The following is a 27,926-nucleotide window of genomic DNA, read 5'->3' as shown; positions in this document are numbered from 1 at the left end:
AGATAGAAATATAAATTCATGAAAATAAATCTCAAATGAGACTTACTTGCTTTGTTTTCATCAGTGGCCACCCAGAAAATCTGAAAGTTGTGAAACAGAAACAGCCACAGAAGATGGGAGGCCGCCTGGGGATCAGGCTTCCTGCGTTGAGCAGGGGGTTGGACTCGATGGTCTTGTAGGCCCCTCCCAACCCTGTGATTCTAAGGCAGAGTATTATCTTCCTCACTCAACCCATTTCTCGGGAAAGAATCATTCCTGCATCATGGTGAACTTGTTTGTGTGGTGGGGAGCATGCTCTGTAAACTTCTCCTTGCCCAATGTGATATACGATTCTGAGCATCCAATTGCAAGCGGCAATTGATAATACCACGACCCACTAAGACGATCCACTAGCATCTCGAAAGGGCCCAGGAGAATTGCAGGATGCATCCCTGACAGGTGCTTCTCTCCATAAATAGCAAAGCTGAGCAAACGGACCTGGACCTATAAAAGCCAGGGACATGGTTTAGCTTTGCAAAAAGGAGCTTGCCAAGACTCAAGCTGAGGAAATCTGTGGCAGGTAAGTACCTGCTGTGGATATTCAATGCCTAGGAAAGAGACAAGCTCATTACGAATGCAGTTGCCACAGAGGGGGCATATAGTTAGAGAAGTAATAAATGGCTAAGTTTCCCCCAAACCATTGGAGTCACACTCAGAAGAACCCTATGATCAGTGAAAGGGAGAATGTGTGAAACTGGAGAAGGCAAGTCAACTATTCCAGTTCTGGGAGGAAGAACAGTTTCAGGATTTAGTAAACCGGTTCGGGACACCAATTTAATTATAGCCAAATGGTTCTTAGAGCCAAAAAAGCTGTTGGCAGGTAGTTAAATTGATGTTCCCTACTCACAAGTTGTTGCTCTTGCCTGTGGCTTCACTGCTCAGAAAACCTAGAGCAGGGCTATAGAAAACCAGCCCATCAGAGAGCTAACATCTCTGGGTATTTCATGCAACAGGAATCAAGCTTCTATTGCTGAAACCATCCGTTGAAGGTTGTAATATAGGAGTCAGTGGGGGCGTTGCTGTGGGAAGGACTGGCAAAATCTGAGAGGGTAGTGGGTAATTCATATCGACTTTATGATTTTTCAATTTGAGGCAAATTACTGTGTGTCTTTTGGTTCAAGCCTCCCCCAACCTGGTGCCCTCTGCATGTCTTGGACTACAGCTCCCATCATCCCCAGCCAACATGGCCATCATTTGGGATGATCGGAGCTGCAGTCCAAAACATGCAGAGGCCACCAGGTTGGGGGAGGCTGGATTATGCTATTGGCCACAAAACTCCTGGTCCGCCCTTTGCTCCTGCCTGTTACCCAGCCGCTGCTGCTGCTAGTGCTACTTCTGCACAGTTATTCAGTGCCAAGGGTGCTACGTGCAGCCTTTTTAATTAAGACATGGAATAAATCAGAGCTGGTGAGGGGGTGGAAATGCTGTTTTATTTTTATGAGGAAAATAGATTTCAATACGGCTCTGAAAGAACTTTGGGAGGGGGTGTTTTGCAAAAATGTTGAAGTTGAAAAAATATGACAACCCCCACTAATGATAACTAAGGAAAGTTTGGTGAATGGAGGGACCTCCACAGGGCATTACAAGGTGCAAATAGACCAAGGGGTAGGTCCTCCATCAACACAGCTCCAGCAAGGCCCTTGTCTAGCGCAAGCAAGTGGACCTCCTTGCCATGGCACTACATACAACGGACACTTGCGCCTGTAAACACCAGAGGGGTAGGAAAATGGAGGAAGAGTGGAGATAGGTCTGCTGCAGAGGTGAGGTCGTACAGCACCTACAGCTTCTTGGGATAATCATGAATAATATGGAACAGCACCTTAGGCAGTGCCTGTTTGCTTGGCAATCAGCAGTAGTGAAGAAATTGTGGTCCAAATATTGAGTAGGAGGGGGAGACACTCAGAGCACCCCAGCATCCCACCATCACCACATGGGTTGCTTCCCGATTCCATTTGCTGAGCAGCGAACAACCTCCGGGGCAGTTCTCTCATAAGAGGATGGCTGTTCTCTCTGAATTCTCAAAAGCTGAGGGAGAAGAACTGCACCGTCCTTTCCTAAATAAACACTTGGCAGACAGAGTCTGACAGAACAGGGGGTCCACTGGGAAAACTGAGTTATTTAGACTGAGTGTAATCCTAGACCTAGTTCACATCACAAGACTTTGCCTTGCGAATATAAGAGTCCCTAAGAGGAGGGAATGAAGGGGTCAAGATGCACGTAGGAGAGGGAGCTTTCTTCAGAGCACCAGCCAAGCCCCAGAAATAAACAACCTTCCTGCCAACAAGGAATAATGGGTGCCAGGACACACTTCTTTGAGCTTAAAGAAAGAGCTGAGAAGAACTATGGTTTAAGGCAGACCTTCAAGGTGGTGTTGCTGCATCCCCCCTTTTAGTGTGGTAAGGAAGCAGAGCATTGGGGAGGGTCTGAGGCCCACACAACTAGCTGCCAGGCAGGAAAATAGTCTAAATCAGCCTTCCCCAACCGGGTAGTCTCCGGATGTGTTGAACTACAGCTCTCATCATCCCCAGCCAGCTGGCTGAGGATGATGGGATATGTCATCCAAGACATCTGGAGGGCTCCAGGTTAAAAAGACAGGTCCAAGAGTACACTATATATGTTTCCTAGGTGTTCAGGCCCATGACCCACAATGCATTGCTTCTGATGGCTTCAGGAAAGTACAAGAGGGGTGTGTGTGTGTGTGTGTGTGTGTGTGTAGCGGGGGGGGGGTTCCTCAGGATCACTGCAAAGTCATCATGGTCTCATCTCTGCTCCTCGTTTGCTTAACATCTGGAGTGTTTTCATACTGGGAAAGCAGGGCTAGGACAGAACCTATAGGAGGGTGATAGAGTGACAATTGTAAAGGGAGCCGTTCGTTTATTCTGCTAAGCTCCAATTATATCATTGTCATGGACACACCACAGGCATTAGAGCTGTGGGCAGTCTTTGCATGCAATAGGTTTCAAAGGAGCTCAAGCAGATGCCAAGCCCTCAGTGGGAAAGGTCATTAGTAAACAAAACCCTGCATTTGGGGACACCTCCACTGGCCTTTAAGTAGCAGCACAGGGACACCTGCCATGGCTTATCTAGCTTGGCAACCTCTCTCACCCCAAATTCATTTGGTTACCAGGTTGTGTCACTGATTTGCTGCCTTCCTACTTCGGAAGCCCCACTGGTCTAGATGGAAATCTATTTCTCATCCAGCTATGTTCCAGCATCCTCTAAAACAGGGGTGGGCAGAAAGGAGATCTCCAGGTGTTTTTTAGACTTCAGCTTCCAGCATTCCTGACCCTGCCATGCTGGCAGGGACTTCTGGGAGCTGAAGTCCAAAACAACTGGAAACCTAACTTCTGCTCAATCCTGCTCCAATACATTGCTCCCATCCCTTTTTGCAGACATCGTAAGATACTTGCTGTCCACCATAATTCCCTTTGTGTCCTAACAATATTAACATAATCTCTGCAGTATTTCTTCAAGGGCTGAATGAAAGACAGCTTGTGTGCTTCTAAGAGCTTGGAGGACTATGTAAAACAAGTTCTATCCAGTGAATGTGAATGTTCTAACAAACTGAATTCACCATTCCTATCCATTCCCACCTCCAGCCCCCACCCAGCCATGAGGCTATGCTGACAAGAAAAGTTGGGTGATGGAGATGGTGCAGCTAATTTGCCCGCAAATGCATTCTGCTATTGCACCCACAATGTCCACCTCTCCTGTAGGATGCAACAGAATTCACTGTAGGTGTGGAATTTTAAATACAGTCTTGATCGGCCTTTCCCAACCTGGTGCCCTCCAGATGTCTTGGACTACAACCCCCCAGAATTCCTGACCATTAGGCTGAGGCTGATGGGAGTTGAAGTCCAAAACAACTGGAGGGCACCAAGTTGGGGAAGGCTGGTTTTGATGATGCCTCTGCAACAGGGATAGAACTGGTGTGTGTGTGCATGCGCGCATGTCTGCATGTGCTAGGAAGTTGCTGAAGAGTTTGGACTAACTACAGAAGGGTTCATTTTGCATAAAGGGAGGGGGAGTTTGAGAAATGACAGTACTCTTTTTCTGCATGAAACAGAGCTCCAGCTGGGGCTAACATTAACCTGCATCTCTTTTACCTAAGCCAACTCTGTTTTTCCTCTGACTTAATGCATGGTTTATCTATTATACTTTAAAATAATCTGATTGACAGTGATTTAGGGATGGCCTGGCCAACTGGCAGCTTCTGAGCAGCATGCGATTTAATCTGACCTCTAGAGAGCCTGCCAGAGATGTGGCAGAATGTTTCCCCACCCTTTCACTTGGGAAAAGAAAGAAATACACTGTCTAGAGTGCTTTCCTATCCTGATGTGCATAAGCTGCTTTTTTTAACTTCCTGCTTCACACCAACCCACATAATGCATAATTGAATATTAACATTTTCACACTCTTAGACATACCTCACTCATCATTTTCTAGCGCAAGAGAGACCACACCCCCAGGAATGGGCCTTCTAGATTCCTGGTCCCGCAGTTGAGATGGGAGCCATCCTTGTCTGTCATCTCCTTTTCCAGAAATGTACCACCAGTCTCCTCTTTGATCACTCATGCTCCTTCGTAATCCAGCGTTTTGCCGTTGCTGTCAAATGAAGTGAACAATGCAGGGTTTGGGAAGAGATGGTGACTCATCCAGGAGTTAAGCTCAGCTGGCAGACACTTGGCTGCTAGTGATGGGGAAAGAGCCAAAGAGGGTGAGCCTGGGCAGCTTGATGGGGAAGATGAGCAGCCAGTTCAGTGCAACAGGATTTACTGGAATTTGGAATCTGCCTGTGGTTTTAGCAGGCAATCAAAAGCTTCCTTTCCTCAGATTAAACTGAAGATAATCCCAGGCCCCATCTACACCAGGCTATTACTCCAGGGTGGGTGCGAGTCGAGGTCCATCATGATAGATGACGTAGTCATGACTTCGCAGCCATCCATGGTTTTCACCCGGAAAATGCGGAGTTCCAAGGAGTCATTTTACTGTGATTTTTTGGGTTTGCTGCAGGTTTCCCCTCCGTTGCGGGCCATCTGTTCCTCCCCCAAACTGACTTTGCATTTTGCAGTCAGTGTGTCATAGGCGTGCACTCTGTGACGCTCCTTTACTCCCCCATCCCTTCGCAGCTGTGCAGTTACAGAGGCACAGAGGGGCATTTTCATCTATTTAATCACACTTTTGCAGCTTCGTATCTTCACAACGGTTGTGGACTCAGTACCCAAGGGCCGGGGGGGGGGTGACTTGGGGAAGGACCAACATCGCTATGGCCACCATTTTGGAGCATTGGCTAGGCATGTAGCGCTCACATTTGTGGGTGCAAACCATCGCGAGAGACTCGGGCTGGGGAGCTATCAAACTGATGGTGCAGAAATGAAGGAGCACAAAACACCCACTTTTTACCTAAAAAGTGATAGAAAGACACAGCAGAGCCTCTCAAATACAAAACAGCCACTGAAGCGTCGCACCCCAACACTCATGGGACTGCACAGTTTCACATTTCAGTATAACAGCAAAAAAAAAAAAAGGGCACAGTGGGTCTGTTAGGGAAGCAGCAGTACATCGCAAGTGTATCGCAGAGCATGGTGATTCGAAGCCACATTGCTGCGCAGTTGTGATGGGGTGGGGAGTGAAAGCAGTGCCATATAGATGGGGTCCCAGTCAATAGCACAATCCCACCATGTGGGACTGAATTCAAGCACAGATGTCTGAAATATCCCCCAATGCATCTGGGAAGGTAAATGGTGTTGGAGATGGACCATGGGTAGAAACTCCTCCTTGAATGGGGGCCAAAATCTGTATTTAGCAGCTATGCCTTTTTTTGGCTAATTTTTATTCTACTGTATGTGCAAGAGTCTGATCTCGATTGGGACCCTAACATGGGGTGGGGGGTTAAATCCCAGACCAGACCCCCTGTGCCTACTCAAGTGTAAAAGTGAGAAAGAAGTAGCCACTAGGTACAGGCTACCCTGAGCTGGTATGCCTAGTGACTTACCATAGGAACATGGAAATAGAGCTCAGTGGGGTCTTAAATGCAGTCATGCCTTGAGGAAAGTCATCCTAACGCTGAATCATCCATTGCATATGCCTGTCCAGACTGTCCATAAACGCTGCCAGTGACAAAAACTACACAACTCTTCTCAACAATGGATTTAGTTGCCTCTTCGTTTTTGCTCATAGGCAGCTTTTCCGAAATATTCTACAGAAAATCTACACAGTTGCAAGGGAACTCCAGAAACGCTTTTTCCTTCTATGTGTGGCAGTGGGAGGGTTTGCATGTAACACTAAACTATGATTTAGCATTATGAGGACAAGCTGCAGCAGGTCTCTCGTTTGTGCGCTCCACCTTCCCTTCCTTCCTCTAGTGCAGCCAGAAGGAGGAAATCAGAAGCTTCCATTTTAGATCAACCACAGTTTAGTGTTATGTCCAAACGTTCAGCTATGATTAATCTTAACTACAGTTAGTGAATACTGTACCAACTACACCTTGAAGTTGGCTTGTTCCCACTAACTGCAGTTAAGACTAACCACAATTTGTCCAGGTTTGCAGCTGCACAGGGTGGAGTGGGGGAAGCAGCACGTGCATCGCTGGAGCTCACTACAGCTCATTCTCATAATACTAGACTATGTCTTAGCATTATGTCCAAACCAGCCCAGTGAACAACATCTTCGTTCTTTAAACCAGACATCTGTATGTGCACCATTGTCCCCATTTACTAGGGATAGTTCTGATTTTCTGGCACCTTTCCCTGCTGAATTACTACTCCTATTTTGCATGTTGGGGCTTCGAAAGAACTGATTAGCATGTAAATAATACGTATACTAAAGTTGTTATTCTTCAGGTTTCAGTGTCTCTCCGAGAGGCTCTAGAAGCAAAAGATTAGAGTGAAGATGGACATAATATTAAAAGGGAACTCACTCCATCTCTCTCTCCATTGCAGGATGATCCTAGCTTCACAGCTTAAGTGATAAACATACATAACAGTGATGTGAATGCTGGCCCAGCCATCAGTCTTGTTCCATTCCCTCAATCCCTTAAATTGGCTATATGCCTTAAAAAAAAAAAAAAAAAAAACTAGCGTTCCATGACTGTTTATGTATTCATTCACCAAGTTTTTTTTTTAGAAAACATTTTTTTAAAAAAATGCAAAATCACTCCAGGGATTGTGTGTGTGCGCACGCGTGTGTAGAAATTTCTTGGTAACATCATGGGGCAGAAGCCAATCAGTGTATCACACAGCTTGCAAAACCATTAAAAAAGAGTTTGACCCAGGAGAGGAAAGACACAAGTGGCCTGAACGTCAAGCTGGTGCTTCAAGAGTGATCTCGCTCTAAAAAGGCTAGGTCTTCCTTCACTCTCAGCAGGGAGTGTGGATGGGAGGAGGAGGATGCATGCATCTTGGCTCATGTAAATCAAATTGCCACCATGTACTGCTTCCTTTCAATCCCCCCTCTGAATCCAGTAATCACCAATCTGGATAGCAAATGTCGCTGAATGCATTCAAGTTGTGGCTATTCTATAATGAGTGCAAGCAGATTCATTATGAGATTAACCCCCCCCCCCCAAATTCTTAACTTTGATTTTTTTAAAAAAAAACTGTTATGGTATGCTTACTTTGAAAAAGCCTGAGTTAGTAAAGAAACTATAAGCAAAAAAAGATTTCTGCAGTTGAAGGCAATAAAGGGTTTTACATGAACTCCGGAGCGCCCTTTTTTCCTATCTATGAAATACTGATGGAGATACATTTCGACATTGTGAGGTTGTGTCGCTGCCTTTAGTATTCTTTCTCCTTAGTTTACATTTAAGGGCATAGCAGCAGCTGTGCTTGATCAGACCAAAGGCCTCTCTAGCCCAGCATTCTGTTCACACAATGACCAAACGGATGCCTCAAAGGGAAGCCCACAAGCAGAATACAAGTGCAAGAGCACCCCTCACACACCCCGGCGCCACTTGCATTCCCCAGCAATTGGCATGCTGCCTCCAATACTGGAGGTAATATATAGCCATAATGACTAGTGGCCATTAGCCTGATCCTCTGTTAATTTGTCTAATCACCTTTTAAATCCATCCAAGTTGGTGGGCATCACTGCATCTTGTGGTAGCAAATTCCATAGTTTAATTATTTACCCCATATCTTCCTGTCTTAAGCATTTGCTCCAAGGCAGCTTAGTTTCCATAGACACCATTGGTTCCCAGACATTCTCCTAAGCCTGGGGACTAGGGCTTTGTCTTTGTGCCAGGACCCTGCTGCTTCTTCTGCCATCCCCTTTAGTCCTTTAGGCCTGTCCTGCTATGGCTCAGCCCAGGGTCCAACTATGCAGCAAATCCAATTGCAAGTCAGTAGACAGGCAAAAAGGTCAAGCATAGTTATATCAGTCCAGCAAGACAGCACTTCACAGCAGAAGTCAGTAGGTAGACAGAGATCAAGCACACAGTATTACCCACCAAGAAAGGAGAAGTCCAAGAGCAGGACCTCAGGCACAGCCAAGATCAAAACACAGGTACGCAGTCCAACACAAACACAGTCCAAAGAGAAGAGCTGAGTGGGAGTCCAACGGTCAGCAGCACAGAGGATCAGTCATGAAGCGAGGCACCGGAGCTAGTAGAAAAAGCATTGTTCCAACAGTGGCTAGAGGGAACCGGAGGCTTATGTAGCCGGAGCCCCACCCAGGGCTCAGCTGCATGCCGTCACAGGCCCTCTGGCAAAAGTCCTACTCACGAGGAGGGCCTTGCTCCCAAGTAGGCCTTTACTCTTGGGGAGCCTTTTTCTGCAAGCAGGCACTCCTTCACCCAGCCACGGTCCTAGCCTGTACCTTCAGGCGCCGGTGTTTTCTGAGGCTGGGTGGTGGCTCAGCGTCCCCCTCTGACGCAGGAGCAGAGCTTCCCACCTTTCGAGGGGGGAGAAATCCTCTCTGCCGAGGACCCAGGACCTTCTTGGTCAGCCCCAGGGTCCCCTGAAGTGGCTTGTTCCCCAGGGACATCTGGCTGAGGAGGCTCCCAATTGTCCTCTGAAGAGGATTCCTCTTTCAGGCGGGGGAATGACAGTGCCTCATTGCTCTCAACACTTTAGTGATGGACCTGTCTAGAAATTGCTCATTTCTTGCTGTTGGGGTATCACTGATACCCAAACAGCAAATCATGCTAGCAAATTGTTGCTCACTCATCAACCAGCATACAAACTATTTTGTGGTTTGCATAAAGTTGCCTGCAAAGTGTGTTCCTTTATCCATGGTATATTCAGTTCAGCCAGAAGAATTAACAAAGCAATATTTGCCAAGGCATCACAAGGCACAATCCGGCTCTTCCAGAGTCTTTCACAGAGTCACCATTTTGATCCGATGTTGGATCCTTTTCCATTTGTCATGGCTCTCTGCTCTTGCCATGTTTCGTCAAACTCAGGATTACTCCTGCTCTTTTAAAATCTGCCCAGCATGACGACATTCCATGAGGCTGCTTTGGTTAATCATAATTTAAAAAGAAGTCAGGGGAAAGGTACAGGAGAGAGCCAGCATGGTGTAGTGGTGAGAGTGTTGGACTAGGAATTGGAAGATCTGGGTTCTATTCCCCACTCAGCCATGGAAGCTTACTGGGTGACTTTGGGCCAGTCACAGACTTTCAGCCCAACCTACCTCACAGGGTTGTTGTTGTGAGGATAAAATGGAGAGGAGGAGGACAATAATGTAAGCCGGCTTGGGTTCTTTGCAAGAGGAAAAAAGGAGGGATATAAATGCAATAAATAAACACAATAAACAAACAAACATGCAACTGGATGTCATGTGGCATCTAGCTTGGGCCTGAGTCTCTCTTCTGTCTGTGCCACCTTCTCAATTGTTCCTTGGTAAGTTTGGATTCTGCTTTGAGACCCTGCTCTGGGTCCAGACTTGGCAAGAGCATTACAGTGCAATCCTATACATGTCTACTCCGAATTAAGTCCCATTCAGTTCAATGGGGCTTACTCCCAGGTAAGTGTGTATAGCCTTGCAGCCTACCTTCAGCAAGTTTCTTTGCCAGGAAGAATATGCTGACATGACTGTCACATACAATTGTCTGGGCTCTCCCCAGATTCTAGGAGGGAAAGGCCATAGCTCAGGGGCATAAGGCATGGATGCACACTGCATGCATACAGTTCCAGATTCAGCCATTGGCAAAAGGGCCAGGTGATGGCAAAGGCCTCTGGCACAGAGCTGCTGTTCATAGTCAAGAGTAGGGCAATACTGGGCTAGATGGATAAGTAGTCTGGCCGGGTATAAGGCAGCTTCCTATGTTCCTACTTGCTGGCCTTCAGGCAGCCAAACAAACGGTACATGTACACCTAAAAAGGTAATTTGCGAATGTGGCAAATAGGTGTTTGAAAACGTGTAGCGCATAAAGGTTTGGGTTAGGACATCTCTGGGGACATAACACTTTTCCTACATAGGGGTATACTGGTGTACACCTTCATGTGGGAGGATCACACATACGTCTGTTTTGGTTTCTGGTGGGTATGCACTCATTTGGGATGGATTTATCCACTAGCTATTGTCGTTTCCCCATGGAAGAACAGTAATAGGCACAGACACAGTGGTGCAGGTTTTCCCCCCAACATCCAGATACACCTGTATTTCCAAATTTCATATGTAAGGGTGTAGCGTAAAGGCTAAGAGCATGAGAGGTGAGCCAGGAGGTCCCTGGTTTTAAGATCAGTTTCATCACAAACTCATTAAGTGGCCTGCCTAGGAGCTGATACAGGGTTGTGGCTAAGAGAGTGAGCTATGAATCAGGAAGTTCCCAGTGGAAATCTCAGCTCTGCCATGAGCTCACAAGTGCTCCTAACAAGCAACTCTCCCTCAGCCTCAGTCCCTCCACCTGCAGCATGGGGAAATAATAATCATAATACTGGCTTACCTTACTGGGTCAATGTAAGGATTACAACTAGATAATGCATATGAAGTGCTTTGAACGCTTGAAAGTGCATTAAGGATTACAAGTGAGACCTGCAACAAAATGTTGCAGTGTGGAGTTACTCCCGTTAAGTGTTCCAGTCAGTTAACCAGCTATGCCCTCTTCCAGGAATGCATTACATTCTTCCTCTCACTCTGTTTTCTTCCTTGCAACAGTTAGTCAGCATTCCATGACCACGGAGCAAGTTCAGTCCTCATTGGGCTGTTTTGAGGAGTTTTCCCCATTGGTTCCCATCCCCGCTTTCTTTTCTCTTTTTTTTGGTACTTCTGCAAACCGTCGGGTTTCCCCGACCATGCTGCTACCTCCCTCTTGTGGGTGGGTGGTGCCGTTTTGGGTACATAAGCATCGGCACTCACCTCTAAAGTTCAGAAATAGAAGGGATTATGATCTAATATGGTTATTGCAAGAATTACTGAGCAAGTTTACGTTAAGCACTTTCCAGACTGAAACGTGCTTCATAAATACTATTTGAAAACAGTCCTGAGACTTATCTGCTGATGTTAAGATGCTGATATTTTGCACCTTTCTCTGTTCTTATTGATTTCTCTGTGCAGAGAAGTTGTGCAGAGGAGGTTAGGATGGATCACAGGGAATGCTCGAGAGGTACTAGCATTGCCTATGCGCAAGTCTAATATAACTGCATTTTCTCACGTCCACATTCCATTTCTTTTGCCAGCAACAGCAGTATGGAGGACGATTTTAATTGCCAAGTCAAGAAGATGGCCTTGGCCATGGGGACATCCCTGACTGACTCAGATCTTGACCTGCTGCCTTCAGACATGAGGCATCATGGTAAGGAAGAGAGGGAACAGGACCCAAAGCATTTGCAAGGGATAATGGGCATGGGTCAGGGTGAATACCAGTGTGGTGTAGTGGTGAGAGTGTTGGACCGGGAGCCGGGAGATCCGGCTTCTAGTCTCCACCCGGCCATGGAAGCTCATTGGGTGACTTTAGGCCTGTCACAGACTCTCAGCCCAGCCTACCTTACAGGGTTGTTGTTGCGAGGATAAAATGGAGAGGATAATGTAAACCACCTTGGGTTCCTTGCAAGAGGAAAAAAGGCGGGATATAAATGCAATAAAATAATAATAATAATATAAAAAAACTACATACAACAGATCACTAGATTAGCTCATTTGGAGGAATTAACATGCTTACATTCCATACACACATCAAACCATGCAGAATGACACACCTCACAGACCTGAATTCGAAGAGTGGACAACACTCTGAGGACAGATTAAATAGCGTGAAAGGGTTAGCTAAACTGCAAGTGATCTTTAATCTGAACCACTGTTCTTGTTGTTGTTCAGTCGTGTCCGACTCTTCGTGACCCCATGGACCATAGCACGCCAGGCCTTCCTGTCCTGTGCTCTGTCCCGGAGTGTGCTCAAGTTCATATTCATTGCATCGGTGATGATGTCTAGCCATCTCATCCTCTGCCGTCCCCTTCTCCTTTTGCCTTCAATCTTTCCCAGCATCAGGGTCTTTTCCAGGGAGTTTTCTCTTCGCATTAGGTGACCAAAATATTTGAGCTTCAGCTTCAGTATCTGTCCTTCCAATAAGTAGTCAGGGTTGATTTCCTTTAGGATTGACTGATTTGACCTCCTTGCAGTCCAGGGGACTTGTAAGAGTCTTCTCCAGCACCACAGATCGAAAGCATCGATTCTTCGGCGCTCAGCCTTCCTTATAGTCCAGCTCTCACAGCCATACGTTGCTACTGGGAAAACCATACTTTGATTATACGAACCTTTGTCAGCAAGGTGATATCTCTGCTTCTTACTATGCTGTCTAGGTTTGCCATGGCTTTCCTCCCAAGGAGCAAGCATCTTTTAATTTCATGGCTACAGTCACCGTCTGCAATGATCTTGGAGCCCAAGAAAGTAAAATCTGTCACTGCTTCCCCTTCTATATGCCAGGAAGTGATGGGGCCAGATGCCATGATTTTAGTTTTTTTAATGTTGAGTTTCAAACCAGCTTTTGCACTCTCCACTTTCACCCTCAACAAGAGGCTCTTGAGATCCTCTTTGCTTTCTGCCATTAGGGTGGTATCGTCTGCGTATCTGAGGTTGTTAATAATTCTCCCGGCAATCTTAATTCCGACCTGTGATTCATCCAACCCGGCGTTTCTCATGATGTACTCTGCATATAAATTAAATAAGCAGGGCGACAATATACAGCCTTGTTGTACTCCTTTCCCAATTTTGAACCAATTGGTTGTTCCATGTCTGGTTCTTACTGTTGCTTCTTGACCCTCGTACAGGTTTCTCAGGAGACAGGCAAGGTGGTCTGGTACTCCCATCTCTTTCAGAATTTGCCACAGTTTGTTGTGATCCACACCATCAAAGGCTTTAGTGCAGTCAATGAAGCAGAAATAGACATTTTTCTGGAATTCTCTTGCTTTCTCCATGATCCAGTGAATGTTGGCGATTTGATCTCTAGTTCCTCTGCCTCTTCGAAACCCAGCTTGTACTTCCGGTAGTTCTCGGTTCTCATACTGCAGAAGCCTAGCTGGTAGGATTTTGAGCATAACCTTGCTGGCATGCGAAAGAAGCACAATTGTACGGTAGTTTGAACACTCTTTGGCATTGCCCTTCTTTGGAATTGGAATGTAAACTGACCTTTTCCAGTCCTGTGGCCATTGTTGAGTGTTCCAAATTTGTTGGCATATTGAGTGCAGCACTTTAACAGCATCATCTTTTAGGATCTTAAATAGCTCAGCTGGAATACTGTCATCTCTGCTAGCTTTGTTGTTAGTAATGCTTCCCAAGGCCCACTTGACTTCACTCTCTAGGATGTCCGGCTCAAGTTCAGTGACCGCGCTATCATGGCTATTAGGGACATTCAGATCTTTCCTGTATAGTTCTTCTGTGTATGCTTTCCACCTCTTCTTAATCTCATCTGCTTCTGTTAGGCCCCTGCCTTCTTTGTCCTTTACCATGCCCGTCTTTGCACAAAACATTCCCTTGATATCTCCGATTTTCTTGAAGAGATTTCTAGTCTTTCCCATTCTATTGTTTTCTTTGATTTATTTGCATTGTTCATTTAAGAAGGCCTTCTTGTCTCTCCTTGCTATTCTCTGGAACTCTGCATTCAGTTGGATATATCTTCCCCTTTCTCCCTTGCTTTTCGCTTCCCTTCTTTCCTCAGCTACTTGTAAAGCCTCATCAGACAGCCACTTGGCTTTCTTGCATTTCTTTTTCTTTGGGATGGATTTCGTTGCTGCCTCCTGAACAATGTTACGGACCTCCATCCATAGTTCCTCAGGCACTCTGTCTATCAGGTCTAATCCCTGAAATCTATTCCTCACCTCCACTGTATATTCATAAGGGATATGATTTAGGTCATACTCGAATGGTTTAGTGGTTTTCCCTACGTTCTTCAATTTAAGCCAAAATTTTGCAATAAGAAGCTCATGATCTGAACCACAGTCAGCTCCAGGTCTTGTATAGAGCTGTATAGCTGCAAAGTACATAATCAATCTGATTTCGATATTGACCATCTGGTGATGTCCACATGTAGAAGAGTGTTTAATATGATCAGCATGTTCTCTTGGCAAAACTGTATTAGCCTTTGTCCTGCTTCATTTTGTACACCAAGGCCATAGGCAAACATGGTTATCCTGGTGATTTCTTGACTTCCTACTTTAGCATTCCAATCCCTTATGATGAAGAGGGCATCTTTTTTTGGTGTTAGTTCTAGAAGGTGTTGTAGGTCTTCAAAGAACCGATCAACCTCAGCTTCTTCGGCATCAGTGGTTGGGGCATAGACTTGAATTACTGTGATGTTGAATGGTTTGCCTTGGATTCGTACTGAGATCATTCTATCGTTTTTGAGATTGTACCCCAGTACTGCTTTTCCCACCCTTTTATTGACTATGAGTGCTACTCCATTTCTTCTAAGGGATTCTTGCCCACAGTAGTAGATATAATCGTCACCTGAATTAAATTCGCCCATGCTTGTCCATTTGAGTTCGCTGATTCCCAAGATGTCGATGTTCAATCTTGCCATCTCATGTTTGACCACCTCCAGCTTACCTTGATTCATTGATCTTACATTCCAGGTTCCTCAACAATATTGTTCTCTACAGCATCGGACTTTCTTTTCACCACCAGGCACATCCACAGCTGAGTGTCCTTTCGGCTTTGGCCCAGCCGCTTCACTCTTTCTGGCGCTACTTGGAAATTCCCTCTTCTCTTCCCCAGTAGTATACTGGACACCTTCCGACCTGAGGGTCTCATCTTCTGGCGTCATATCTTTTAGCCTTGTGATATGTTCCATGGGGTTTTCTTGGCAAGAATACTGGAGTGGGTTGCCATTTCCTTCTCCAGTGGACCACATTTTGTCAGAACTCTCCGCCATGACCTGTCCGTCTTGGGTGGCCCTGCATGGCATAGCTTATGGCTTCACTGAGTTATGCAAGCCCCTTCGCCACAACAAGGAAGTGATCCATGAAGGGGAATCTGAACCATAACTCTAACCAAAACTCAGTGTGGAGCTGCACTGATATTCCTCAGAGGTTTGCCCAGTTCTGGGCTGTGAAATTGTAACCACTTAACTGTGGTTACATATTGTTTATTGTTAAGCCCATGAAAGTTTAAGTCTTCATAATTTGTTTATTTATGTAAATGTATTTTTATCTTGTTCCTCAGCCAAAAAGCTTCTATACACTCAATAAAAATAAGACAGGCCCTGCCTACAGGCTTAGAATCTAAAAAGGCAAGACACAAAATGAAGAAGGAGTGAAGAGGGAAGAAGGGGGAAAGCAGGTGATCTTTCCACAAGGCTGGTGAGACGGCCCTGCTTCCTACCTTATCCCCCTCTGCTGCAGCCTGCCGGAATGGCTGCTGGTGGTGACAGTTGAGGACAGAGCCTGATGGAGGTGGTTTAACAGCAAAAGTTCTGTATGAAGACCTCTAGGGTCCCAAATGGATTTGGGACCCTAGATGTGTGCTCCTTGATCCTCATGGATATTGGCAGTGCCAGCTCCAGGTTTAGCAGGGGCTCTTTGGCAAGATGCTCTCAGAATGCCCCTCCCTCTGCGTAACGCGAAAAGTGACCTATAGTTATGCTCTGTATGGGAAATCAGAGCACACTCATGAAATTGCTGTGAAGCCATGCAGCCCAAATTTACTTTTGACCGTAACAAAGTAGTTTTTTAAATTAAAAGGCACCCCACTCTGTTGCAGCTTCATTCAACTACGCCAAGTTCTTCGATTACATGCAGAAGTTTCTGACATCAGACGAGCGGGAGATGCACTTGCGAAAGGCCTTTGAAGTGCTCGACAAGGATGGCAGCGGCTTCATTGAGTGGAATGAAATCAAGTAAGATAATAACTTGCTACAGATTGCAGTGAACCTCAGGAGGAGGTCAACATTTTAATTGTGTTTTTCTGTTGTTTTTGTTTTTTTAATTTCTGGGGGATTTTGTTGTGTTTTTAGGGGTGGGTAGCCTGCCTGATAGGCGGGATCGAGGGGGCATGTGTCCACCTGATGGAGGCAGTGGGGGGATTGTTGGGGGCCAGAACATACCAAGGCTGGGCAGCAGGCACTGGCAGAGCACTAGGGGCAGGCCATGCCAGGTAAGGGGAACAAGGGAGAGATGTGTAGTATCTGTCCCCTGCTCCGGGCCTGTCCAAAGCCAAAGGATGGCTGGGGGAGGCGTGACCCCATCTTCTGGCCTTCGTTTGCTGCTCTGCAATGCCAGGTCTGTTACCCAGAAAACCTCCCTCATCCATGACATGATCCTGGATGAGGGTGCAGACCTGGCATGTATTACGGAGACCTGGCTGGCCGAGGCTGCTGCTCCAACCCTTGCAGCCGTGTGTCCAGGCGGATTTTCATATGCACAGCAACCTAGGGCTGGGGATTGGGGAGAGGGAGTGGCTGTTATCTACCGAGAGTCCTTGGTCTTCACCAGACCCCCTCTCCGGGAGACCAAGGTTGCTGAGTGCATGTACTGGAGGTTGGGCCTGAAGGGCAGTCTGGGGATTCTGCTTGTGTACTGTCAGCTGCACGGCTGACTCCCTGGCCGAGGTGCTTGAGGTGGTCTCTGATGTGCGTGTACAGTCCCCTAACTTATTGGTGTTGGGGGACTTCAACGTACATTCGGAGGCCATCCTCACGGGAGCACCTCGGGACTTCATGGAGACCATGGCCTCCTGGGAGCTGCACCATATTCTAACTGGGCCCACCCATGTAGCCGGTCATGCGCTAGACCTTGTGTTTGTTTCTGGAGAAGCGGGGAGTGATCTGGAAGTCGGGGGTATATCCACCACCCCCTTATCATGGTCAGATCACTGGTGACGTTGGACTTCTCGGTTCCACAACCCCTCCACAGGGGTGGAGGACCCATTAAAATGGTCCGCCCCAGGCATCTTATGGATCCAAATGGATTCCTGAACACGCTTGGGGATTCTCTGGGGCACACCAACGGCCACTCAGTCGAGACCCTGGTGGGTGGCTGGAATGCCGCAATCACTGGGGCATTAGATCAGGTGGCTCCGAAATGACCTCTCCCCCTGAACAGGGCTCGGACTGCACCATGGTTCAATCCACGGTTACGAGCTCTGAAACAGGAGGTGAACGGCTAGAACGCCGGTGGCGGAAGTCTCGCTCCAAAGACAATCAGACACGGGCTAGAGCTGTATCTTCAGCCTATCACGTGGTGGTGAAGGCAGCAAAAAAGGAATATTATGCTGCCTCTATCGTGTCTGCAGAGTGCTGTCCCAGGAGGCTGTTCCAAGTGGTTCGGAGCCTGGTCGGTCCAGTGGCTCTGGAACCACTGGAACATTCTAAGGCCTCCTGTGAGGCCTTGGCAAGGCACTTTGCAGATAAAATTGATCAGATTAGGAGTGTTACTCCGCACGCTGTGGATACAGTTAGTGAGCAAGAGGCGGCCTGTGGCAAACCGGTTTTGTGGGATCGGTTCCAGCTTCTTCTTCCTGATGAAGTGGACAAGGTGCTTTCATCTGTAAGGCCGACCATCTGCTTACTTGATCCTTGCCCATCTTGGCTCATTATGGGCTGCAGAGAAAGACTGGGTGAGGGGATCAGGGTGGTAGTGAATGCCTCCCTTGAGGAGAGAGTGATGCCATCAGCCCTCAAGGAGGCAGTGATAAGACGTCTCTTAAAGAAGCCCTCCTTGGATCCTCAGGTTCTGAACAACTTTCGTCCAGTCTCAAATCTGCCATTTTGGGGCAAGGTGATTGAGCGGGTGGTGGCGATGCAGTTGAAGGCACACTTGGAAGAAACTGATTATCTAGTCCCATTTCAGTCGGGCTTCAGGTTTGTGCATGGGACAGAAACAGCCTTGGTCGCCTTGGGGGATGATATGAGGAGGGCTCTGGATAGGGGTGAATGCCCCTTCCTTGTTCTCCTCGACCTCTCAGCGGCTTTTGATACCATTGACCATGGTATCCTCCTGGACCGCCTGGAGGGGTTGGGCATTGGAGACACTGGAGACATTGGAGACAAATGGAGTAGAGGATACTCCTTGGAAAAGGGTGACAGTTAGGAGAAGAAGAACAAGACGCCACTCTGCGCCAGTGGAAGCAGTGGAGCTGTGGAACCGATTCCAGGTACTTGCGGATGAGACTGGAGGACAGCCTGCAGAGGAAGAATCACAGGGGAACCTACATGAGAGTGAGCAAGAGGCTGAAGGTCAGTCAAACAGAGGCGATGAAACCAAGGCCTACAACAAGGAGAAGAGAAGAGTGGTAGTAGTGGGAGACTCCTTGCTGCGTGGGATCGAGACCCAAATATGTCGCAAAGACCCGTGGACTCGCCAGGTATGTTGTCTCCCGGGAGGATGAATTAGAGATGTGACTGAAAGGTTGCCTGCACTCATAAAGCCCACTGACAGGTATCCCTTTCTTCTCATCCATGTGGGAACAAATGATACCGCCAAGCGGAGCTACGAAGAAATCCTGTCAGACTTTGAAGCTTTGGGAAGGAAACTCAAGAACTTTGGGGCCCAGATAATTTTCTCATCCATCCTTCCAGTAGTTAGAAGAGGGATAGAAAGGGAACGAAAAATACTCCGGGTGAATGGCTGGCTACGAAGGTGGTGCCGATGAGAGAGTTTGGGATTCTGGGACCACGGGCTATACTTCCTGGAAGATGGGCTGTTGGCAAGGGACGGGTTGCACCTCACAAAGGATGGGAAGAATGTGTTTGGCCACAGCATGAAGAACTTCATCAGGAGGGCTTTAAACTGAATCCTACGGGGAAGGGAGATGTAATGTTGGGGGTAACAATGGACATAGGCGCATGCACTGCAACGGAGAGAACAGCTCTGATAGCGCCCAATAATAGTCTTCAGACACATGTAGAAAGAAAGCCAGACTATGAAGCACATGGTCTTCGATGTCTATATACTAATGCCCAGAGTATGGGAAACAAACAGAACGAACTTGAACTCTTAATGCAGGAGGGAAATTATGACTTGATAGGTATAACTGAGACTTGGTGGGATGACTCTCATGACTGGAATACAGCAATTGAAGGATATAACTTGTTCAAAAAGAACAGGAGGAACAGAAAGGGAGGTGGGGTTGCACTGTATGTGAAAAATACATATCTCTGCACAGAAATACAGGAGGATGAGCTTGGTAGCCCCATCGAGAGCATCCGGATCAAAATAAATGGAGCAAAGAATAAAAGGAACCTGGTGGTTGGAGTCTACTACCGGCCACCCAACCAAGGAGAAGACGAGGATAAAACTTTTGAAAAGCAAATAGCCAATGTTTTAAGGAAGCATGATGTAGTAGTAATGGGGGGCTTCAATTTCCCCGATATTTGTTGGGAGACAAATTCTGCAAAACATGGCCCCTCCAGGAAATTCCTGACTTGTGTGGCGGATAACTTCCTCCTACAGAAAGTAGAGGAAGGAACTAGAGGATCGGCTATCCTTGACTTGATCTTAACCAACAGAGATGACTTAGTGGATAAAGTAGCAGTTACAGGAACTCTGGGGGAAAGCGACCATGTTGCACTTGAGTTCTTGGTTCTAAGGGAAGCAAAAGCCGAGTGTAGTCAAATGCGTACCCTGGATTTTAGGAAAGCTGATTTTAATGAACTCAGAACAATGATCAGTAAGGTGCCATGGCAAGTGACGCTAATGAGAAAAGGAGTCCAAGATGGGTGGGAGCTTTTAAAAAAGGAAATTCTCAAGGCACAATCACAAACAATTCCAACAAGAAGAAAAGGTGGAAGACAACAGAAGAAGCCAATGTGGCTTCACAAAAAGCTTAGAGATTACCTGAAAACAAAAAAGGACAAAATTAGGAAGTGGAAAGAAGGCCAAGTAACAAAGGAAGAGTACAGGCAGGTAGCACAGAATTGCAGGGATGCAGGCTAAAGCTGAGAACGAGCTGAGGTTAGCAAGGGATGCTAAAAACAACCAAAAGCCTTTCTTCAGCTACGTGCATAGTAAAAGGCAGAGGAAAGAAATGGTGGTTCAGCTATTAAATAAGGATGGCAAAACGATAACAGATGACAAATAAAAGGCAGAAGTGCTCAATTCCTACTTTGGCTCAGTCTTCTCCCAAAAGAGGGTCTATGACCCCCCTGGCAAAGGCGAAGTGCAGGCTGAAGGGGCAGGATTGCAGCTTGAGATCGATAGGCATATGGTCATGGAATACCTAATTACTTTGAATGAGTTCACATCTCCAGGGCCAGGCAAAGGCGAAGTGCAGGCTGAAGGGGCAGGATTGCAGCTTGAGATCGATAGGCATATGGTCATGGAATACCTAATTACTTTGAATGAGTTCACATCTCCAGGGCCAGATGAACTGCATCCTAGAGTCATAAAGGAACTGGCAGAAGAACTCTCAGAACCGCTGTCTGTTCTCTTTGAGAAATCATGGAGGACAGGGGAAGTGCCAGATGACTGGAGGAAGGCTAATGTTGTCCCTATCTTCAAAAAGGGTAAAAAGGAGGAACCTGGGAACTACAGACCAGTCAGTCTGACATCAATCCCTGGGAAAATTCTGGAGCAGATGATAAAGCAATCCATCTGCAAGCACCTTGACAACAATGCCGTGATTACTCGAAGCCAACATGGATTTGTCAAAAACAAGTCCTGCCAGACAAATCTGATCTCATTTTTTGATCAAGTCACCTCCCTTGTAGACCATGGGAATGCTGTAGATATCATATACCTCGACTTCAGGAAAGCTTTCGACAAAGTGCCCCATGATCTCCTGATCAGCAAACTAGCTCAAAGTGGGCTAGATGAAACAATGATCTGGTGGATCCACAGTTGGCTACAGAATCGGACTCAAAGAGTGCTTATCAATGGGACCTTCTCAAACTGGGGAGAGGTAACGAGAGGGGTACCGCAGGGCTCAGTCCTGGGCCCAGTGCTCTTCACCATTTGTATTAATGACTTGGAGGAGGAGGTGCAGGGAATGCTGATCAAATTTGCAGATGACACCAAATTGGGCGGGATAGCTAATACTTTGAAAGACAGAAACAAAATTCAAAGTGATCTGGATAGACTGGAGCGCTGGGCAGAAAACAACAGAATGACATTTAATAGGGATAAATGCCAAGTTCTGCACCTAGGAAAAAGAAACCAAATGCACAGTTACAAGATGGGGAATACGTGGCTCAACAACACTACAAGCGAGAAGGATCTTGGAATTGTTGTCGATCACAAGCTGAATATGAGCCAACAATGTGATGTGGCTGCAAAAAAGGCAAATGCTCTTTTGGGCTGCATTAATAGAAGCATAGCTTCCAAATCCCGGGAAGTACTAGTTCCTCTCTACTCAGCTCTGGTTAGGCCTCATCTGGAGTCCTGTGTCCAGTTCTGGGCACCACACTTGAAGAAGGATGCAGACAAACTGGAGAGGGTTCAGAGGAGGGCAACAAAGATGATCAGAGGACTGGAAACAAAGCCCTATGAAGAGAGACTGAAAGAACTGGGCATGTTTAGCCTTGAGAAGAGAAGACTGAGGGGAGATATGATAGCACTCTTCAAGTACTTGAAAGGTTGTCTCAGAAGGGAAGGCCAGGATCTCTTCTTGATCATCCCAGGGTGCAGGACATGGAATAATGGGCTCAAGTGACAGGAAGCCAGATTCCGGCTGAACATCAGGAAAAACTTCCTGACTGTTAGAGCAATACAACAATGGAACCAATTCCCTAGGGAGGTGGTGGGCTCTCCCACACTGGAGGCGTTCAAGACGAGGCTGGACAGCCATCTGTCGGGGATGCTCTGACTTGGATTCCTGCATTGAGCAGGGGGTTGGACTCGATGGCCTTGTAGGCCCCTTCCAACCCTACTATTCTATGATTCTATGATTCTATTCTATGACACCGTATTGCGGTGGTTCCGGTCCTTCCTCTCCGGCAGGCACCAGAGGGTAGCACTGGGCGAGGTTTCGGACCCGTGGCCACTCACTTGTGGGGTGCCACAGGGTTCCATCCTCTCCCCAGTGCTATTTAACATCTATGTGAAGCTGCTGGGGGCTATCATCAGGAGGTTTGGGGTGCGGTGTCATCAATATGCGGATGACACACAGCCCTACCTCTCATTCAAATCTTCACCAAGGTTGGCCGTAGAATCCCTATCCAAATGTCTGGAGACGGTGAGTGGCTGGATGGGGTGGAATAAGCTGAAGCTAAACCCTGACAAGATCGAGGTACTTTTGGAGGGAGACAAGAGGAGGCTGGGGGATGTTGACCTGGTGTTGAATGGGGTACGGCTACCCTTGAAAGACCAGGTCCACAGCCTGGGGGTCATTTTGGACTCCCAGCTGTCCATGGAGGCTCAGGTGTCAGCTGTGAGCCGGACAGCGCTGTATCAACTCCATCTGATACGGCGGCTGCGCCCCTTCCTTCCCGACCATCTGCAACCATCGGTAGTACATGCCCTGGTCTCCACTCATTTAGACTACTGTAATGCGCTCTACGTGGGGTTACCCTTGAAGACGGTTTGGAAGCTGCAGCTGGTACAGAACGCGGCGGCTCGCCTGATTAAAGGCAGCCGCCGGCGAGATCACATCACTCCAGTGCTGAAGGAGTTGCACTGCTTACCAGTTGTTTTCCGGGCCAAATTCAAGGTGTTGGTTTTGACCTTTAAAACCCTGTATGATTCCGGCCCAGCCTATCTTAAGGAGTGCCTCCAGCAACACCAGACAGGCCACTTAACAAGATCAGCCTCGGATGGCCTCTCTGTCCCATCAGCCAGGACAGCTAGACTGGTGGGGACGAGGGAGAGGACCTTTTCTGTGGTGGCCCCCACTCTGTGGAACTCCCTCCCTAGGGAACTCCGCCATGCCCCCACTTTAATGAGCTTTTGCCATGCATTAAAAACGTGGTTGTTCAGGCAGGCATTTGGGGTGGGTTAGGGTATTTTAGAAAATGTTTTTATTGTAGAATTTTATTGTTTTAAACTGTTTTATTATATGTTGTACATCGCCCAGAGTGGCTGGGTGACCAGCCAGATGGGCGATTAATAAATTTAATAATAAATAAATAATAAAAACTTGGGCAGATGGGTATGCTTTCTTCAAACCCCCCCCCCCACACACACACCCACACACACAATTTTGGGATTCACTTTTCACTTCAAGCTCACAAGCTGAAAAGGCTCTGAGGTAACTGGACAGGGAAAGTCCTGAAGTGTTTTGTGGGGAACCAGGTGCTTATGGGGCTTGTCACTATTCAAAAAGGCTAGGTGGAAAACTGGAGAGACCTGCTCTTGGACAATTAATCATGTATGTGGAAGAACAGCCTAGTGGTTAGAATATCATGCAAAACAAAAAGCATTGGTTGTGGTACTGGCTCTGCTCCAGGCTGAAAAATAAACTCAGGAAAAACCAATGACAAACCAATCACAGAAAAAAGTGGGGGTGGGGGGGGGGAGACCTCCAGGTGCACAGGGATTTATTAAAGCCCAATGAGTTTGGGAATAAGTCTTTCCTCAGGGGCAGTCTTGAATAACAATTCTCAGCCTAGTCTGTAAAACACTGTTGCGGCTTGTTTCTTCTGAAGAGTAGCAATCTCAGCCACATGCTTCCCCGCTCTGTGTTTCGATTCTCCCTTCCTGCCCATAGGTACATCTTGTCCACAGTGCCCAGCAACATGCCAGTGGTTCCCTTATCAGATGAAGATGCCGAAGCCATAATCCAAGCAGCTGACACAGACGGGGATGGGCGGATTGATTTTCAAGGTGGGCAGGGGATGTACCATGGCAATGATGACTGTCTGATTCTCACACTGAGTCTGTGGTGTCTCTGAAGCAGAGAGTCACCTAGGAACAGCCGATCTTATTTAGAACTGGGTGGGTCTACCTAGTCCAGTTTTCTGTCTCCGATATTTTACAGGAAAGTGTAAAAATCTAGGTTCAAACAGGCAAAGGGGCAGCAAAGTTGCTATGAAGTGGTAAAATTCCGTATGTGGAGTTGCACACAACCGGAGCCATTTCTTCACTAATAAAGAAGTATGTCCAGAAATAAAGGACTGCACTGCCTTATAGAAAATGGCCTCCATCTATGGCCTCTTCTTGGGCTAGGCATTGGGAACAATGCCACACAGTGGAGGGGAAATGTATGGTTCATAGGGTGGGATGGGTGACAGGATTCCAAAAAATTATGAAGCAGCACTTGCTTATTATCTTTAGAAAGGAAGAAAAAAAAGGTGTGAGGGAGTTGGGGGAATTACTACCTTAAGTAGTCCGTCTCGAATCTCAGACCTACCCACTTCAAGCTAACTTTTTCCCTTGCAGAATTTTCCGATATGGTTACGAAGGAGAAGATTCCAAAGAAGAAATAGACGAGCAGAAGACAAACTGCCTCCTACTTCCCTAGTCGAGAGTGTTGCGCAAGGGTGGGGTGTATTGGAGCTTGCCTGCCTATCTGTGTCTCTGATCATGTTGTTCTTGTTGAAAGACCCTCTCCCTATTATTTTTGCAGGGTGGGAGGGGGAAATGTCCAGCTTGCTGTCAAGGCTTGCTGAGAGGTCGCTGTAGTGTTCAGGTTGGGATATCCCCACTGAGGACAGAAAGGATCCAACTGCATTACTTATGCTCTTTCTGTGACTCTCTGGGGAACCAGTCAGTCATGGTATACCTAGTCCTACCCCTTAAATATGTTCCCTCCAGACCATGCCACCTTCCCCAGAACTATGATCTCATCTGGGCCAGCAAGTGCTTCTCCAGTGGAAGACTCCAGTGACGGTAACTGAGTGAGACCAGTTCTCTAAATCCTAAAGACAATTATCGCCAGATGCCTCATGCTCCCCCTGGCTTAGTGGCAAGCAATCCCTCAGTCCTAGTTCATCAAACTTAGCAACGCCCTGGTCCCTCCATTTTCCTTGAACTCAAATCCTGCCTGTTTCCATTGGCTCCTGTCTTTGCCACTGGAAGGGAAGCTCGATATCCAGTGAGGGTCAGGCTTATGTTATAGAGAACATGGAAGTGAATAGGGTGTGTATGTGCATTGTCTTAGAACCTACCCACAACCCACCTCCTCTTAATGCCATATTTTCTCTCTCTCCTAACCCCAGTGCTAGCCTTCCAATATGGAACTACGAGAGCCTTGTGGGTTTTACTCCACCAGAGGAAAATGCTACTTTGGTCATGTCCTGGCTAAGGCAAATAAAACCCATCTGTTTTACCTCATCAGCTGCAGTGTCCTTTGTTTGACCCTGCAGTTTTGCTCACAGACAAATGGGGGTAGGGCAGCCTTCCCCAACCTGGTGCCCCCCAGATGATTTGGATGACAATTTCCATCACCCTAGCCATTGATTTGTGGGTGTGTCTGAAGGCAGCTGTAGTCCAAAACACCTGGAGGGCATCAGGTTGAAGGCTGGTGTAAGGGAAGACCTAGTGATAAATGCGTGAAGCCCCACTAACTGGGTCTATATCACGTGATGAAGCAGATGGCGTCATCAGGCAGCTGCCAAGGGCCCACCACAGCTGATGCTACTGCCAGAGAAGCCTCTCTTCCCAGTGCAAATACTAACTTCAGGGGATGAGTTTTCCACAGGACTGCAGCAAGGGATGAACAGGTTAAATTCCCATTCCTTGTCTGCTCTGATCCCAGTAGTGCAGCTAGATAATTTCAGAGCATTTCTACACAAGGTTTTTATTGCATTCTTGTGATTGGTCACTCATGGAAGTTTGTGGTCACTTACACAATGTTGTCAACCCCCAGGGCATCTCCTGCATTTTCTGACCTTTATCCAGCTTTTTAGAAGATTGGAGATAACCTGATAAGGAACGTTAGTCAGAGATATTGGCAGTGTATTATGACAGGGTTGTGCTATAACCACAGCACCATCTAGTGGCTGTAAAATGAAACATCTAGAACTTGCTGAGATATTGCAGAGAAAGACAGCCCCGGGGAAAAAAAAATAGCCTGTGTCAGGAGGCGAACTTAATCCTGCAAAGAATCCAGAAGCAGAAGCCCCAGTAAGTTGCAAGATAAAAAGCCTGGTGTGGCCTTTAATGGTCTTATTAAAGGTCTTATTAACTGTGGACTTAATGGTCTTATTGGGGGGCAGGCTTTAGATAGCCACTTCATGCGTATTTCTTCAGTTGTGAAGCACACAACCAATATTTCTCTTCCCCACCCCCACCATTAGGCTTTACAACTTCTTCTACATCCTTGATACATTGAACAAAACCCAGTTTGCCAACGCTGATTTTTAAAAAAAGAAGAGACAGTCTGACCATGTGTAGTTTCACATTTTAGACCACTTTAAATCATGACTACAGGAACAAAATGGAATTTGTGGCTGCTGCCCTGATGTTAAACACATTTATTTGGGATTATGCATCATCTTGTGGTAGAAAAGGATGACATATATATTTAAGGTAAAATAATAATAAAAAGAAGCACCTGTAACCATGTATATGCCTGACCTGCTGCCCTCTATCAAAGGTTTTTTTGGGAGGCAGGGGAAATAAGAAATGATGCTGCAGACAGCAGCATTAGCCCTGGCCTGCTCATGCTGGCCCATGTGCTGATGAGGCACCTGTTTGCCACAGCCCCCCCCCCCCGCCACTCTCTCACTAGACGTTTGGAGGGGGCCTGACTTCAAGCTCGAGGCTCAGCCCCAGATGCACCATTGGTCTGTTCCTATTAATTATCAGCTGACACAATTTGCATTTTAAGAAACCTACAGCTGGATGCAAAGGTGCATTTAAGTCATAGTCCTAAGCCCTTGCCCCTATGCCTTAAGACAGCCTTCCCAAACCTGGTGCCCTCCCATTGTTTTGGACATCAACTCTCATAAGCCCCAGCCAGCATGGTCAGGAATTCTGAAAATTCCAAAACATCTGGAGATTGGGGAAGGCTGTCCCACATCATTGCCCTCCTTCACTAAGCATCTTTAGCAGAGTGTGTTATAGCTGCACTGATGTAATGGCCTTGCTGAGCACGTTTCCACAGTCGGAGGTGCATGTGACTGGGAAGAACAGCCAGTACTGGCTAGGGATGGGGGAGAATTTCTCCCCGAAACTTCGGGGGGCCGAGTGCCAACGTATTCGGCCCCCCGAAGTAGTTTCGGGGAGAAATTCTCCGCACACCCCCCCCGCACACCCCCCCCGGGATGGGACTTACCTTTCCCGAATGTCGCTCCCGGTGGCGGGTCGCAGCGGCGGTTCGGCAGGGCTTCGACAGGGGCAGGGGCGGCAGCCGGTCTTTCGACCGGCTGCTGCCGCCGCCATTCCAAGAAAAGTAAAAAAAAACAAAACGCCCCCGTGATAGGCTACATGACAATTAACGTAGCCTATCACGGCTAGATCTGCAAAGTCAGCCGTGATAGGCTACGTAAATCGTCACGTAGCCTATCACAGGTGACTTTAAAAAAAAAAAACCGCATACGGCTAATGGTGGCCCCCATAGGGAGCCGCCATTCACGTTCCTTATTTGGTCGCTGTAGTCTACGTAAAGATTTACGTAGACTACAGCGACCAAATAAGGAACGC

The 27,926-nt window shown here is 47.1% G+C and overlaps 1 protein-coding gene across 1 annotated transcript; it reads left to right on the top strand.

Moving 5' to 3' along the window:
* Positions 1 to 224: 224 nt before the first annotated feature.
* On the top strand, positions 225 to 26,847 carry PVALEF (parvalbumin like EF-hand containing). The gene is made up of 5 exons (XM_084837724.1): positions 225 to 559; positions 11,658 to 11,773; positions 16,171 to 16,306; positions 24,049 to 24,164; positions 24,720 to 26,847. The coding sequence occupies exons 2-5, from the start codon at positions 11,668 to 11,670 to the stop codon at positions 24,764 to 24,766; spliced, it is 405 nt and encodes a 134-aa protein (XP_084693850.1). The 5' UTR covers positions 225 to 559; positions 11,658 to 11,667; the 3' UTR covers positions 24,767 to 26,847.
* Positions 26,848 to 27,926: the final 1,079 nt, after the last annotated feature.

This window comes from Heloderma suspectum, chromosome 2 (assembly GCF_057233095.1).
Source record: "Heloderma suspectum isolate Gila_16-S chromosome 2, 16-S_ref, whole genome shotgun sequence".
Lineage (NCBI taxonomy): Eukaryota > Metazoa > Chordata > Lepidosauria > Squamata > Helodermatidae > Heloderma > Heloderma suspectum.
Note: the sequence above shows the minus strand (reverse complement) of the source record. Positions and strands in the feature narration are given on the sequence as shown.

Coding starts and splice junctions, on each gene's coding strand:
- PVALEF (XM_084837724.1), top strand. CDS start 11,668: ATGGAGGACGATTTTAATTGCCAAGTCAAGAAGATGGCCTTGGCCATG. Junction 11,774..16,170: donor TTCAGACATGAGGCATCATG/GTAAGGAAGAGA, acceptor ACTCTGTTGCAG/CTTCATTCAACTACGCCAAG. Junction 24,165..24,719: donor TGGGCGGATTGATTTTCAAG/GTGGGCAGGGGA, acceptor TTTCCCTTGCAG/AATTTTCCGATATGGTTACG.